The following is a 16619-nucleotide window of genomic DNA, read 5'->3' on the forward strand; positions in this document are numbered from 1 at the left end:
CGTATTTACGATCGATTAAAGAGACCGCCGCGATGCAAATAGCTAAACTTGTGAGAGAAAATCCGCGGCGAATACAGGTCGCCGATAAATAATCGGAAAGAAAAAGAAACATATATATGTATTACACTTAAACTTCGTGATTTAAATGGTCGTAATTGTGCTTACTAGGAAACTCACGCCTCCAGTATATCTCCGGGAATAGCGCTTCGAATCTCGCGAAATAACTTAGTGCTGGTAATTGCAGTTTTTCATTTTCATTGCACGCATATCAGATACGAATCGAATGTAGAATTTCAAATTGGCGCACTCTCCATCTCGAATCAAATCCGACTCGACTACATTTTTTTACATATTAATTGAATCGTTATTATTGCGAGTTATAAATGCGCATGGTGATTCAATTTGAGCAAAACAATTAGTTTCGCTTTTCATTACAATACTATTCATAGCATATATAATATATGCCAGAATGTCATGTGTGTGAATGTCAGAATGTCATATGTGTGAATGTCAGATAAATTCGATCTGCTCGATTGGTTTACGCTTCATTTGCCTACTCGCTTATAGTGATTGTTTTAAAGGTCTAGCATTGTCTAAGAAAATCTGTTAGTTTTCTTAAATGCGAACGACTAATTATTGCAATTATTTTCAAGATATAAGATATGCAAAAATCGGCGTATCAAAAACAAAATCGATTTAAACTTGAAACTGAAAAATAATTTATATGATCCGGCTCGAAATATATATGTTAATAGCTACATGCGGAAACGAGACACGAGAATCGCATTAAAAGTGATGGTTTTAATTGCCAACACTTTAATTGTCGCCAGCGAGCTCTGTAATAGCCTATAAATCAACGAATGCGTTAATCATCTATTCTTGTATATGCGATAAAATTAAACAATATCTCGGGTGAATGGCGCTAAGAGAAGGAACGCGATAAAATTCGCTGACTCTTTGTAGGAGCCGCGTGATAACGAGTGTGGAATGCAACATCATAAATCAAAATGACAGCGCTGTTTGAAAGTATGCTAATGATTCTAATCACACTTTTATTGAAAGCATATTCTTTTGAAGATCGTCGATATGCTCGAGTTGCCTAGAGACATACATGCTTTGGTGAACTAACGTCTGTTAACAACGATCACTCAAAGAAATGGTCTTGCAACTTATAGTAACAATTCCCTAGATGTAAAAAATTAACAAAGATAAATAAATAATTAACAAATATCGTGATATCTTATACGTATCGCACTTAATCAATCTAAATGACAGAGACAGTATTTGTAAATATTTGTAATATTTATAAATTTATAAATTTAATATTATAATTCAGCAAAACATTTTTTTGAGTGGCGACAAATGGAAAATTAAATAAATTTGTAAGAGAAACCTTTCATCTAATCTTTACGAGCTTCGAGATAATACAATAATGATAAACCCGAAGTGTTCTTATCGTCGCGGCACTTTGCGCAGCTTGGCTGCGTGTGGCTCATGGCAAAATAATTCTCGTGCCGCGCAAGATCAAGGGAATCTGGTTTCTCCGCTCGGGTGCAATCTTGGCGCGCTTATCTGAACTCGCTCGTATTTGCATGAAATAGACGGCAGCGAGTCTCGTCAGTTCTGTCGCGTGACGAGAAACATGAGGGGAGCGGCCGGTAGTCATTGTACCCCGTCGTTGCTCAGAACGCCGTCGTAGATCTTATCCTTCGATCACGAGCGACCCATATAAGCGGATTCTTAGATCCTAATCGACGATGGATGACCGCACGTTCGGCGGCTGTCTATTATGCACCGCCAATAGTCGCGTTTACAAGCAGAGGCGTTGATGCGCGCGAAATCGAATGATTTATTGTGAAACAATGCAGTTTATCTAGACGAGATAGGTGTTATTTCCAATAGAACGATTAAATCGTATTATTTCTTCATTATACAACAGCGAGACGTTGTGCTACAGAGCTAGGAAGCAAATGCCGGAGACGTAGTTATTTGAATGAAACGTTAATTAACATAACAAAATTTTCCCGCGCGATATTATTAATTGAACGTTTGTTCTTGCCGCGATTTGATTATCGAACATATAAATACCATATGCGTGCTTTCTAGCTATGCAAAAAATTATTCGTTTTTTTCGAATCGATTGGAAAGTCTCGAACGTATTTATAAAGATAAAGATGTTGTTATAAAACATGACTGGCTGTATTTATTTCAATCAGTTCTGTTTTTTATGAGCGGTTTATTCGGCGGTATGCATAGCTTTTCATTTATTTGCCAACATAATTTATTGCGCATTCATCGCCTCTCATTCTCTTTCCTATCCCGTAATAGAGAATGAAACGATACTTTCTCTCTCCTTCGTTTGCTCTTATCGTTCCAATCTCTATCGACATTATCCGTAAAAAAGTAATCAAACGGTATGGCACACTTTAAAGTTCTTAATTAAGAAATAAGAGACAATTTTCCGTCAGGAAAGGTAGGGCAAACATTCGCCTTCGTTCTCCGAAAAGAATGCGACTCTTGCGTCAAAAATGCGGGTGGCCCCAATTTCTGTGATTTTACTCTTGATTTATAGATTCTCCAATATTTTAGCATTTAAGCAATAATCAAAAAATAAAAATTAAAAATTCTAGGGCCAATAATACGAACTAATTACTAAGGTCTAAATAACATAAATACAAATAATCATAAATTCGTTTAATTGAAAAATAACAAAAACGTTTCGACTTTACTTAGTCTTCTTCAGTAAGAAATATAACAAAATCAGCGAAGTGAAATGATCCGTATTCATTGACAAATGTTTTTCGTATGTCGCATAGAAAGAAATTTTTCAATTAAACGAATTTATGATTATTTGTATTTATGTTATTTAGACCTTAGTAATTAGCTCGTATTATTGGCCCTAGAATTTTTAATTTTAATTTTTTGATTATTGCTTTGCAACACACGAGCAGATTTAGTATTATTATTGTTTAATTTTCGTTTTATTTTTAGCATTTAAATTTAAAAATTACTCGAGATAATTTTATACACATATATGTGTGTGTACTGATGTGTTCGTGGATTCCAAATTGCGATAATCTTTTCTTAAGCATGAGTATCTTTGTACGTGTAGATTTTGATCTACAAAATGCATGGTAATGAGATATTTATTTATTTCTCTTGAGCAGCTCGAGATCACATTTGTAGATACGCAATTATAATAGTTGCTAATAAAATGTTTACTCAACCCATTTACAACGAGTCTTTGATATGCTGTATCGTACGCGAACATGACAGAATATGAAAGCGTATTTGTTGCAATGAAATTGTTGGCTAACAAGTATCATGCACAAACACAGAGTAGGCTAAAGGACGAGGCTTTGTGTAAGAGATGAAAGTTTCATAGAATCGCTGCAAATTTCCGAATATACCTAATAATAATAAATTTGCGCGCATACATCATTTTATTTGATTTCACAAAGTGTTTTGATTGTTTTACTATCTGTAATAATTTAAATATTAATTTAAATATTAAAAAAAGGCTCTCTATCATATCGTAAAAAAATTCGTGTGATATGATTATATAATAGCAAGTTATAAAATTAAAAATAATTTTCAACAAAGATAATTTTAATGTACAAATGATAAACAACAAGAAGGTTTTGCAATGATTTCGATGCGTTGCTTAATTTAAAGGAATATTAGAAGGACAAATAATAGCGCGACGAGAATAATAAGATACGTAGGCGCCAATTTTTTGCATACTCGAGAGATTGCTCATTATCACGCCCTCTTTGTTTGCCTAATAAGGTAAGCATGACTGCATCTTTACGTTCAAGGATGATAGGGGCATAGAAACTTGACACACACGATTGCTGATCGCTCGATTCGTAGTCTTGGCGGGACAGCTCCATTCAATATCACTTAAATATGACGGATTACCGAGAGATTCTCCATCATTATGTTGACACGAGATCCATTTAAATATTTTTTAAAGATAATGAAAAAGTCAGCGTGCACTTTTAATCCAAGTACAAAGGAGTTGCGAGCAACAGCCTGATCGTCTAATGAATTTTATTTAATGTGGAAAATATTTCATATATAAAATTTTTATTTACATTAGTATAACATACAAGAGCTATTGAAGCTAATTATAAGTATTCAGATTATCGATAAAAGGAAATAATAAATTATTTTAATTAATACATGTAATTATAAAACATTGATTTTAATTGGATTAATTAACACGTCTTATTAGCGGTTTGCATTCATGGTAATGAAACGACATTGCAAATAAAGTAATACGAATGATAATACGTATTATGTTTACGTAAAGCTAAAAAGAGTTAACGATCGATTTACAATCCTGTCAATATGTAAAAAATAAAAAAAAATTGTAAATTAACGATAAATTTTGCTCAAACAGATATGTATGCAGTAAGTTGATGTTTTACTTAGTTAGATCTGCAAAGACGAACAAGGAGATGTACGTAATCTGTCAATTTCACCCGGAGACAGCGTTTTTGCTTTTTTGTAATGTATCGATACATTTCCATTGCTTAAAATGGTGAATGACGGCGAAACTAGTCTATCGACATCCTATTGCGCTCGTGCCTGTGTGAATTTCACGTTTCTATTTATTTACTTAAATGCATAGACATACTATGATTGCATTCTACATAGTAAGTACGGGTATAGATGTATCGTTATGTATGTAGCAAATAGGCGGAAATGTATGTCTATCTCTCTTTTCTTGGTTTTTCTTTCTATCTCATGTATTTTTTTTTACTTTGTCTATTGCAGTTTGCGTATTGTGAATCTTGAATTGATAACTGCTCAACCGCTTTTTAAGTAAAAATAACAAGCATAGCGTATATTAGAAAAACATTATATAATAGTAAAATATATTAATATTAATGATTTTATATTCATTTTCAAAACGTTCAAAATTCAATATATATTTATAAATTTTTATTTTTCTGCCCTCTTAAATTAATTTTTGATTTCCTATAAATATTAAAAAAATCAAAGTAATATGACTAATATTACTAAGCATAAATATTAATATGCATAGAAGAAATATTTTTGCATGCAAAATTTATAGCAAAATTTATATAATTATTTGTTATTATAAAAGTATATATATTTTTATTCTTATTGTTGTTTTATTTATCCAAATTGAAACAGACGTAGCTTTATAATAACAATAAATATAAATGCAAATTATTATTATTAAAATTCATAGTATTATATCATATCATTCGTATACTGAGTATTAATAACATTTGTTTCGGGTTAATCAGTCAACGATGAAAATATAGAAATCGAGAGGGCAATTTAGAATTGCATTTCAGCTTATATGCATGCAATCAATATTCAGTTATAATGGCGTTCACTATCGTAATTACTTATTAGGCGCAATGTAAGCCCGACCTAGAAAATCGACATCGGGGCTGACACGATATACAAGTGATATTGGTCGCAATAAAACCTTAACGGATCGTTGCCACATGTGTATCCGATTGATATACCATATATTATTAAATAAAACGTGCAAGAATTTCGCTACTAGCGAATGCGTGTTTTTTTTTAACACTGAGTATTTATTTAGTTCACGTGGAAATGCAAAGAAAGACATTAACAACATCGTATATTACCATCTACCATCGAGTAAGTCATACCTTGTTAGGAATGAAGGTTATTATCAGTGCTTTAATTTCGAAAAGGTCTTTACTGCGGCGAATAGCGTCCAATTACGTTTGCTGGCAACGCAATTAAGCGACTGGGGAAACAGAGATATGTTGTCCTTTTCTTGCAGTTATTTTTTTTATCTCACTTTTATAGTGTTACATGCGATACGTGCGAGAAACTTTATTGTCACTGCGGCTGAGATACGGCGTCGTAATAAAAAAAATACGATTGTAATAAATTTATAATTTTAATCGTAGATAAAAAAGTTACGTGTGCTTAGATCACAATTATTATCGTGATAAATAATTACTACAACAATGAATTATACTGAATTTTATCGGTATTGCAATAAAATAATATTATGATATTAAGTTACTGCAATAATTCATTTATTCTTGATTGCTTTTTCAATGAAAACACACTTAAAAAAATCGGAAAATATTTACTTAATTAAATAAACGATTCTATTGCATTGCTCATGATGCAACATTATATGTATGATTTTTAAAATAATGATAATAAGTGACGATTTGTATACACTTGACGTATGCTTTGCCGAGAGCCGCGAATCTCAGGTAACTTTTTGTTAGTTTATCGTAGCACGACGATAGCGCGCGGTTAGTGCACGTGACTACGTGCAACGTATTGCACCGCTTGTCACGTGCATCGGACAGTGCGCCGACCGCCACGCTCTCGTGCACGTGAATTCTGCATAAAAGGGAACAAGAATAAATGCGTTTATTGCAGAAATTTCTATTACAACTCCACTGCACTTTATAGCCTGTAAGAAGTACATACATATAGCGTTTTTTGCGAAGTAAAAATTAAAATTTTTTTCATATATTACATGTCTAGGGAAGAGTATATGGATAATACATCTAAATTTTATATAAGTTTTAGTTTCTAGTACAGTCCAAAGTTATACATATTGTGTGATATCTTATTTTTATTTATTTTTTATAAATATGAACAAGTAATTTTTAATGCCAATCAATATCTGAAGAAAAAAAAATAATTGTCTTATCGTTTTTATTATTATTATGAAATTTAGTTTATTTTTATTATTAATATAAAATAATTATTGGTATAAAATTATATTTCAAATTTGATAAAGAGTTATAAATATATGAGAGATAATAAAATTAAATTGAAATAATAAATCTTATTAATATACGCAAAATTACTTTTGTAGAATATGCATATTTTGATTTATATATATTGTGCATTATATCATAATGTATGTGTAAAAGATAATATTTGCAGTTTTCTTGTTTACTTCAAAAATGGAGTAGACTTTCCATTAGACTTTCTCGTACCGATTTCACAAACATATAATGAAAAAAAGAAAGGGCTTGTGGTACAATCGGTAATGATGTATTAATCGCGATTCAATAATTGCTGAGAAAGAATTTGTGATTCTTATAAGACAAAAACTATAACAGCAAAGGAAACGAAATGAAGTTGATCTCTACCTTAAAATGCGCTATCAATCACTGCAGTTAAAGCAATGACAGTTTAACAATGTTAATTGCTCGAATTAAGTTGAATCACGCGGTCCTTTGGGGGTCCTTTTGCCGACTTAATTAACATATTCGTATTACCGTAAATCTGTTTGACAGCGGGTGCACTACATCGATACTAATAACATTGATTATGGTCAAACTGGCTGTAGAAAGTTGACGTTTAAATTCACATACTTGTCGTCGCCAATGAAAGAACGGTAGTTAGCAGGTGGCTTAAAAATCCCATGGGTATCAAATCATGATCATGAATCGTGGAAAGTTGAATCAAGAAAGAACCGCATTCGCCAATGAATTTACCTGGATATTATTAGCAGAGACAGTAGATGTAAGCAATTTAATAAATCCGTCTATCATAGCCATTACTCGTTCTTGCACACTAAAGTGTCACTAAAGCCGTAACTTTTCCTTATATCGGAAACTCGATATACTATAATAACCAGCCTAACTATCCAATTAATATTTTAAGATTGATTATATTTTGTCGATTCATTATAGCATAATATATAAATAAATAGAAAATATAAGAAGTATATTTATCTCAATTTTTTCTTCAAAAAAGCAATTAAATACGACTAATAAAAAATATATAAAAATATATTTGACAAACATGAGAAATACAGAAATATTTTATCTTCGTATATATGTACACATGGCACTATCTATTTGAAATATTATACGTAGAAATGAGTGATTTATAAAGCCAGTTTTATTTTTTTAAATCTTAATAATTTTTCTAACTACCAGAATAAAATTATGTATCTGAAGAAGAAGATCAATTCAATAATAAACTATACGCACTTATCTTTATTGTGTATACGCACGTTTCTTGTATAATTTTCCTTTGAGGTGCAACATGTGTTTTATATTTATTGAACATATTTAATTGCATCTTGCATACTAATTAATGACACATTCATCACTTTTGTATGCAATAAAATCGGGAAACTTTAACGCGTAACAAACTCGCGGTTTTGCTAATGGTTCATTTGCTAATATTTAATTAGCAGTGTGAGACAATATATAATAAAGAAAGTATATTTATAAAAATTAGAATCTTAGAATATGCTCAAACCACAATATCTTATTTCATATTTGGCGAACGGAGAAAGTGCAAAGAATGACTGTGTCACTCGAAGTTGCAATTATTGAAATACGACCACATATAATATCTTGGAGAGTATTAAATATTCAGATCACCTAATTAATTCTATAAGTATTAAGAATACTATAAATATACAACTTGTCTCTTTATCAGCGTGTTCGATAAGAGAAATCGAATCAGTGTCAATGATAAATATGTTGCTTTTCTATTTTTTTTACCGCGAGAATATAATTATTCACTGCAATCTCACTTGAATTTCTCACACTTTCTCCATCTCGAACAACTAGCAAATAGCTTTAACGAGGTGCGACTGTATTACTTTTTTAACTACTATTAGTTAGTGGCTTATTAAGACAAGGCTAATTTAAGACACACAATGTCAATGTCGGAACTTTTAGAATCTTATTTTTCCCAGAAAAATCACTTTCATTCACACTTTCTCGCACATCATAATAAGTAGAAAAGAATAAGATATGTAAAAGATGGGATTTTCCTTAAATCTCTTTAAATAAAACTTACAATAATAATGTGCTATTCATAATTCTTTGACAAAAATTTGAATTTACGAGTCAATACAATACCATCACAAATTTTACAGACATGGTAAAAATATCACACAGTCGGAAATCGAAAGAAACGAGTTTTATCGCGGCCTTGCTATGGACCGATGATGCACAAATACCGAGAAGATATCGCGCGATCGTTAATTGACAGAACAGATGGTCGCGTGATTCGAGGTGAGTGGCTGGCGCATGCACGTGACTCGATCGGAATTTTCTCTCGATGGCATTAATTCGTACGAGGAAAGGCATACAAGCGTGACTCTCTTTCTCTGTCTTTCTTGCGTTCACATCGATCGGCAATAACCGGCACGTGCAAAAGCATATGCAATCACGTGCGGCACGTGATATACTCTTGCGCGTCGATATAGGAATAGTTGTTATGGTCCATATCCTGATGTCTATGCAACGGCATTGATTCTATAATATGTGGTATATGTAGGTGTGAACACTGAATGTTACAGTTATTAAATGATTGCGAGATGTTATTACTTTATATTTGCACATAACACTAAGAGATATCAATTTCGCTATCAAATTAATTTGCAAAAATATAAATGCAAATATTTCAAATTTTGCATAGCTTCGTTCGTCTATAAATTTTCTAATTAAAAACATATTTTTTTTTCTTAACAAAAAGTATTAATTATTTCTAAATTATAAACAATTAAAATTTTTAAAAACTTTATAAATTATGTGTCAAAAATAAACTTCAAATTTTTGAAAAATCCATAGATAAAAAGAAGTGTGTAGAATCAGAAACAAGTTGTACGAAGAATGAATATTGCATAATTAATTTCATAAATGAATGCCTGTTGAACTTATTAAGTTTGACATTCTTTTGTCATATTCCTTTTAATATCCAATATAAATGCAAAAAGTTTTCTGACAACCTTTGTCATCTGAGAGATTAATAATGCATTTCTAATATTTGATTATTATCGAATCTATTTCTATAACAAATTGAAAGATTTAATTTTTATTCAAACTTTTCTCTAGAAAATGTGTTTGGATTATAAAGCGGTATTTTTTAAACGTAGCGTGATTCCCGCTATACTTGGCGACCCTGCTTTTATGTCATTTTCTAAAAAAATGCAGCAAAGTTGTAGTCCTTGCAGGCCATCGTACTCGCATATACGACGATGACGAACATATACGTGTAGGCGGCGAATCTCGTGAGCGCAGTTCACGACGAGCCAGACTCACGTGCTTATGCAGACTGCCGTTTACAGGTCTTTTCGCGGCTCTCATGCGCTTGAATGACACGTGTTGTAATACCTATTTTGCCGATGTTTAGTCGACAAATATTAGAGTCCTAAATGCAAAGCAATGAGAATGAGTTGAAAAGGTCGTTCATAGAATTGTGACAGAAGCGAGAAATCTAAACTACAGTGATTTTGAGTACTGTCACGTTCCAGAGAGACGGCACACTCTGCGAGGTTATCAGGATTAGCATCTGTAGAAGGAAGTGTTCCACTTTCGCAAACGAAGGATAGAGAGAGGGTGGAGACATAATTGTACGGGATAGAATCAGACGCAACAATTATGATAGAACGAAATAGAAAGAAAAAGAGAACAACAGCTAAAATAAGAGCTAAAAATCAAGATTGCGTCGTTTTCGAAAAATTATGGTGCTTATAATTGCGGAATTTCAATCTTTGAGTTAATAGGTTTGATGTATACTAGCCGCATGAAAGAAAAAAAATTCCGTAATTATCACAGAGTACTCATGTATTAGTCAGCACTTTACGTATCAAAAAATATGTACATTGTTTAGTATCGTTTTTATTTCTTTACATATATATACTTACATACTTTTTAATTGCATTGCATTTTATAAAAGAAATTATAGATATAACTTTCTAAATCATTGTAGATTAAATTGTAGTAAACTTAATATTAAATAATTTATATATATAAAGAGATAATTTAAAGAACTTACTTAACTTTTTTGCAATTTTTTTTTAATACAGTTTAATAGGAGTGAAATGTGTTTACATTAAATTATGAGAAAAGATTAATCATATATATGGATAATTTATCCTCCATTGTTGAAGATACATACAGGAATATAACTATATACATCTATAGCCGAAAACGCGAATAATATCTTTGAACATGCTTGATTGCGAGCTATATTATTGATGCTGTATTATTATGCAAGATTCAACCATGAACTTTAAATCGATATATACATAATAATGCTAAAGATCATTGTATTTTTGCTTCATTAGTAACGTAATAAGTGAGCTAATGACATAATACTTTTTTTCTGATAACTTGTATTTTTATAGTAATTTTAATAATAATATTTTTATAATATGTATTGTATTAATAATTTTTGTTCATGTAATGAAAATGCATGTTTCTTAAAGAACATATCGATTTATCCTATTTGTGTTGCGCTTTATATTATTTTAAATTTATGTACATGTATTACTTCGAATAATTTTTAAAGCAAAGTAATTATGAGAATGCAAAATATGAATCCCATTTAAATAGGAAAGAAATGAGAAATTATGTGCACGCAATATGTGCGAATTTTGTGCATATCGAAAACATTAAATACCTGGCATTAATCTCTCCTGTGAAGGATGTCCTAAAATCTCAGTATCGACGATTAACAGGATAGCCAAGATTCCAATGGCGTGCATCTTCATGGTCACTTCCGATCTAAGCTATCCTGATCACAAATCGGCAAAAATGATGGAAATTCGTGAAACACGTAAATAGCTAAGCACACGACGGCTAATTCTTTAAATTGTCTTACTTCAACGTACAAATTTATGTGAGAGATTCCCAGGTGTTAATCTACGTCCGCCGTACAATACGTTGGCAGAGCTCCTACCGCTATCGGACTGTGCGCTAGTCTGGAGGGCCGCCTGGCGCTTTCACTGGCTTTATACGTGCGCAAGAAAGCACCTCTTCTGAAAGAGGGGATTCTATGTGGTTCTCATGTACGTCACTGGATATATCATGAAGAATTGCGGACAATCGTGAAATTTCGTGGCACGGATATGTATGTGTGATATTCGTTGCTTTTAGTTTTGGAATAATAAAGAATATTATTTCCAATTGTGTTCTCCAAAATTTTTATTTTTCTTTTGAAAAAGAAAATAAATTTTTCTTTTGAAAAGGAAAATAAATGCAATACGACATAATATATCATAAATATTATAGAAAACGGCATAATAAAATATGTTGCGTCTGATGCTTAAAGTAATATTATGATAGGGAAATTAATAAGAAATTAATAAGAAATTAATAAATTTTAAAGATAGAAAAAGAATGTGCGGATAATTAAATTATTTGACAGTCTTTATGCAGTCTTTAAATATTTTAGTTTATGTTCGAATGCTATCGATTAAATGATTTCATTCTATTTTTAATTTTTTATATTTATAATTTTTCTTTCAACTTATTGTAAAGTATATAATAATTACCGATTTATTATATCTTTTTAAAAACAGGTCTTGTAGATGCATATATTTTCGCGATATTAGCAGTTTGATCATTGGAATAAATTAAAAGAAAAGCTCATTTTAGCAATAAATTTTTATCAATCAACTTTATCGTACTTAAATATTGAATCTAATAGTGAGTCTATATAAGTAAATATTTTTATACTATCTTACACTATTGCTTCTGATTAATGATTAGCGGAGCATCAATCGTAAAGCCAATATACGGAAATATAATTGCGAATGCAGAATTACAGACATACGTTCTGCACTATCGATTACATAGATGAGCTGCCGATTGTATAGTTAGCCACAATGCTGCTGTCATTACTAAAGCAAGTATTTATTATCGCAGATTGTTCTATGATTAATTACCAATATATAATCAGGAATGCGTGACTGAAATTTTTACCAGTTCTTTTATTTATCATATATGAATTGTTATTGACTCATTTAGACGCATGATATATATGTTTATATAAGAAAAAGTTGAAAAATATCTTTAATTTTGCACTATTTCTCATACTTTACGTTTTTCTAATACGTAGGATCTAAACTGAACTATTATGAAATCATGTACAATGCAACAAACGACAATTATAATAATAGTTATATATCATATAAAAAAGCAGATTTACTTGTAATTGATGAAAATAATCAGTGTAAAACGCACATTAAAATACCGCAAATATGCTTGATAATTGTCGTCTATAATGACCTGGATCAATGACCATGACTTTCTCACGCTGATTTAATAGATTCGTAGGTAATTTTCTTTAGGAACGTACTTGTATAATCGTTAGTTTATGGAACAAACCTGCAGTTTGATTCATTGTCTATTGCACCTTGCCGGTCACTCGCTATTCTAGATGAATCATTACTGCACTCGGGATCATTATCCTTGGTCGTTGAACATAATTCGTTCGCACGTTTCGAAAGCTTCGATAATCCTTCCGAGTTGTACGTTTTATATTGCCTAACGTACCGAGAGCGCCGTCTAACTCATAAGCTTGAAGTACTCAGGTCACTTTCATGATCGTGCATCAACGTCATAGAGTAGATATGTACTAATGAATGAACTTACGATTGTGTATTGTTAGATATAATTATACCTTGCTAAGAAAAATATATAACTCATCATATATATATTTCATATACATATATGATAATACACATACTTATTTTTGAGACTTTAATTAGACAATAATCTAAATTTTTGAATAAAGAGAATAATAAAATTTAAACCACTAGGTATTTAAAAAAATGTATCGTAAAGTAATTGACATTTGACGCAAGTTCATGCTAAAACATAGATGAGGGAAATATCGGCAAACTGTCTATCATCCGAATGAACCGGTTTCTGCACTTCCGCGATTTAGCAAGCCTCATTATTTTGAAGCCGAGCTGATTTTATTTTGAATATCGTTAATCATTCTTGACTGCGAGAAGAGAGATCTCCAGATGATTTTCGTCAAATTACGAGAGGTTACGAGCACGTTATTTATCACTAGAAATTCACACGTCTTAATCTATATTCTTATTATGCGTAGAGGCATCGAAAATGAAATGCGAGATATATTAGATTTATTACTGCAAGGAAAAATGACGAAAAAAATTAATAAATTTGTTTCAGTATTACATAGCTATTCTCCCATATTAATGTTATACAAAAAATTGCCTCGGATAAAATTAGTGATCGCTTTTTTAAAGCTAAAATTCTGCAAATAACGTTCGTACCTCATAAGATAACAATCGATAGAAACATAAACGTTACGCTAAGTTGCACATATAAAAGTTAATACGAATATAGATTATATCATAGTAACATTTTGTATTTATCAATATATGATAGTCACTGTTGCAACTTTAGCCATGCATATTGAGTTGAATTAGATTAATCTTGAATTGATGTAAATTCTATGCTACGTTAAACTCAATTACGCTAAATTAACGTAATGATTTCGTATTTAAAATGTCGGATTTAATAATCTTGTATTATTAACACAACAGGAGACTCTCTCTGTATCTTATATGTCGGCTCCGGATTAACAGATTTATGCTTTTTATGGTATTTATATTATCGTCTTTATTATGATCTCTTAAATGATTTTCTATTGTAGTTGCTTTCTGCACTGTAGTTGCTTTTCTTACACTGGCACCATAAAAAGATTTCTTATGCAAATGAGAAATAAAGCTATTTTATGATATGTGCACCTCTCAAGCATGTATGCCATTAGATTATCATTGTTAAGAGAGTTTTTGCAATAAACTCATAAGTATATTTTTTTACGACATATATGTGTCAAATATTATTGATTTAAAGTTTAGACTGTAGATTGTCATCAATTGGCATAAAAGTTACTTAAATAGCCTTTTATTATGTTAAAGCGCGGTATTATTTTGAACATAAACATATAATATATTAAATCAATATAAATTATATATAAGTTAATCAAAATATCTATATTTACTTACAACAATAAATATTAATTTATTCTCAAAGAAAATTATGGGAAATATTGAGAAATTATAATTAATGCAAAAAATTGAATATGTATTGTAAAAAAATATAAAATTATATAAAAACAAATATAAAATTATACAATAAATAATAGAAATATAACATTTTTATAAATTATTGTATAATTTCACACTTATTGTTCACGTAATTCTATATTTTACAGTGTAATTATATATCTTTATAATCTTTCATAAACATGGCAAATCGATAATAATCGCAAGAATAATTAATAATTCTGATTGTAGACGGTGATTTAATTTAAACAGTATTTCGCAGTAATCTCCTTTCCCTCGAACCGATAATGTCTCGGTAAGACTATAAGTTTGTGCTGATACCTGACACATTAATCTCGGGTGGTGCAAACATCCTTAATAATTAGCTACACTAAGGGAAGTGTCGACATACACTCGGCACTGTTGCTCTGCGCCTCTCCCGTTCTAACATTTTTCTTTTTAATTGCATTCGTGTATCGCGATCTTTTCGCAATAGTTCTAGTATCAAAACACTTGACCATGATTTTAATTAATGTTAAAATTGGAGTTAACGCACGACAGCAAAATGAAAACAATGGTTTATTTAAAGATGTTTTTCTATTAGTTTTAAACGTATGTAACATGTGGTTTTCATGAAATTTATAAGCGCATGTTTAGGATATGCCAATTCGAGTATTCGTTTACTCGGACGAAAGTATTCATTTTACTAAACGCCCGCCTATCATTAATCAAAGTAAGTCTATAAAAATTTTCATCGGCTCTTAATGACTTCCACGGTTTGAAGTCTGGCGAAATTTAGGTTGATGCAATATCGACGCAGCCACGTGGCACTTTGCTTCTGTGGTGCCGCGTTCATATCGCTTTAAATCCTCAATTGCGATTCATTCAACTCGAGTTATGCAACGGTAAGAAATAAGTCTTTAATACAATTAATTTGCGTCTATCGTTGACTAATAGGTAAATTATGAATCTCTCACAAAAATTGCATATATAATTACTGTATTTCTAAAATTGCTATGTGCCAACAAAAATTTCTTTGATATGTAAAATTAAAAATTTCTAAGTACATTAAATTGTGCTAAATTAACATAGAACATCTTATTGTACATTAATATCTCATTTTTATTAATTATTTTTATTTAATTCTTTTTTGCGAAATATGAAGACCTTTATTTCAAAAATTTAAATAATTGCACATAAATTGTGCTTCTTTGGCATTAATTGCTTTAGTTTTAAGTGATTGCATGATTTAAATGTTCAAAATGGAAGATTGTTATAATGGATATCTCATAATTATAAACAATAATATTGTAGTAATAATATGTTATATAGCTTAAAATTATATATATATATATATATATATATATATATATATATATATATATATTCTATTATAGGAGAATAAAACTGTAAATTAAATTATTCATGATTTTTTTATAGTCGTTCATATCACTGCAACAATCAGCCGGTTGACTTCTCTTGAAAGTTTGCCGGATGTTTCTCAGTCTTTCCAAATAATAAGTGAAAAAATTACAACATGAAATATACAATTCAATGCAAACATACTTTTTATTTTTAATTTCTTCTATAATCTGCATGAATAATTTTTTCTTGCTATGACAGTCACACTATTTAACTAAATCTTAGTACTTACGTTTTTTGTAATCACTATCATGCAATGTCTGTTAATAAGTATAATTGAATAATGAATATCACTTTCTTAGAGAAAGTTTGCGGAAATAAAGCTTCAGTTATGATATTGTTGATTATTTTTTTAATCATTTTAATA

General features: G+C 30.6%; 1 protein-coding gene and 1 long non-coding RNA gene across 4 annotated transcripts in view; one reads left to right on the forward strand and one right to left on the reverse strand.

Moving 5' to 3' along the window:
• The window catches only part of LOC145972428 (uncharacterized), a 58808-nt gene extending 47094 nt beyond the window's left edge, over positions 1–11714 (reverse strand). Inside the window, exons 1-2 of one of the 2 annotated variants that reach the window (XM_083101060.1) lie at positions 11636–11714; positions 11425–11538 (exon numbers count right to left, since the gene is read on the reverse strand). In XM_083101060.1, coding sequence (XP_082957186.1) covers positions 11425–11515 — 91 coding nt within the window. In that variant the 5' untranslated portion in view covers positions 11516–11538; positions 11636–11714. Of the gene's footprint in view, positions 1–11424; positions 11539–11625 lie in introns of both variants that reach the window. The other variant, XM_083101144.1, reaches the window with a different exon arrangement.
• The window catches only part of LOC145972594 (uncharacterized), a 162365-nt gene that overhangs the window by 13235 nt on the left and 132511 nt on the right, over positions 1–16619 (forward strand). The window lies entirely within an intron of this gene.

This window comes from Camponotus vicinus, unplaced genomic scaffold (assembly GCF_025532165.1).
Source record: "Camponotus vicinus isolate PSW18456_S1 unplaced genomic scaffold, iyCamVici1.0 SCAF_1, whole genome shotgun sequence".
Taxonomy (NCBI): Eukaryota; Metazoa; Arthropoda; class Insecta; order Hymenoptera; family Formicidae; genus Camponotus; species Camponotus vicinus.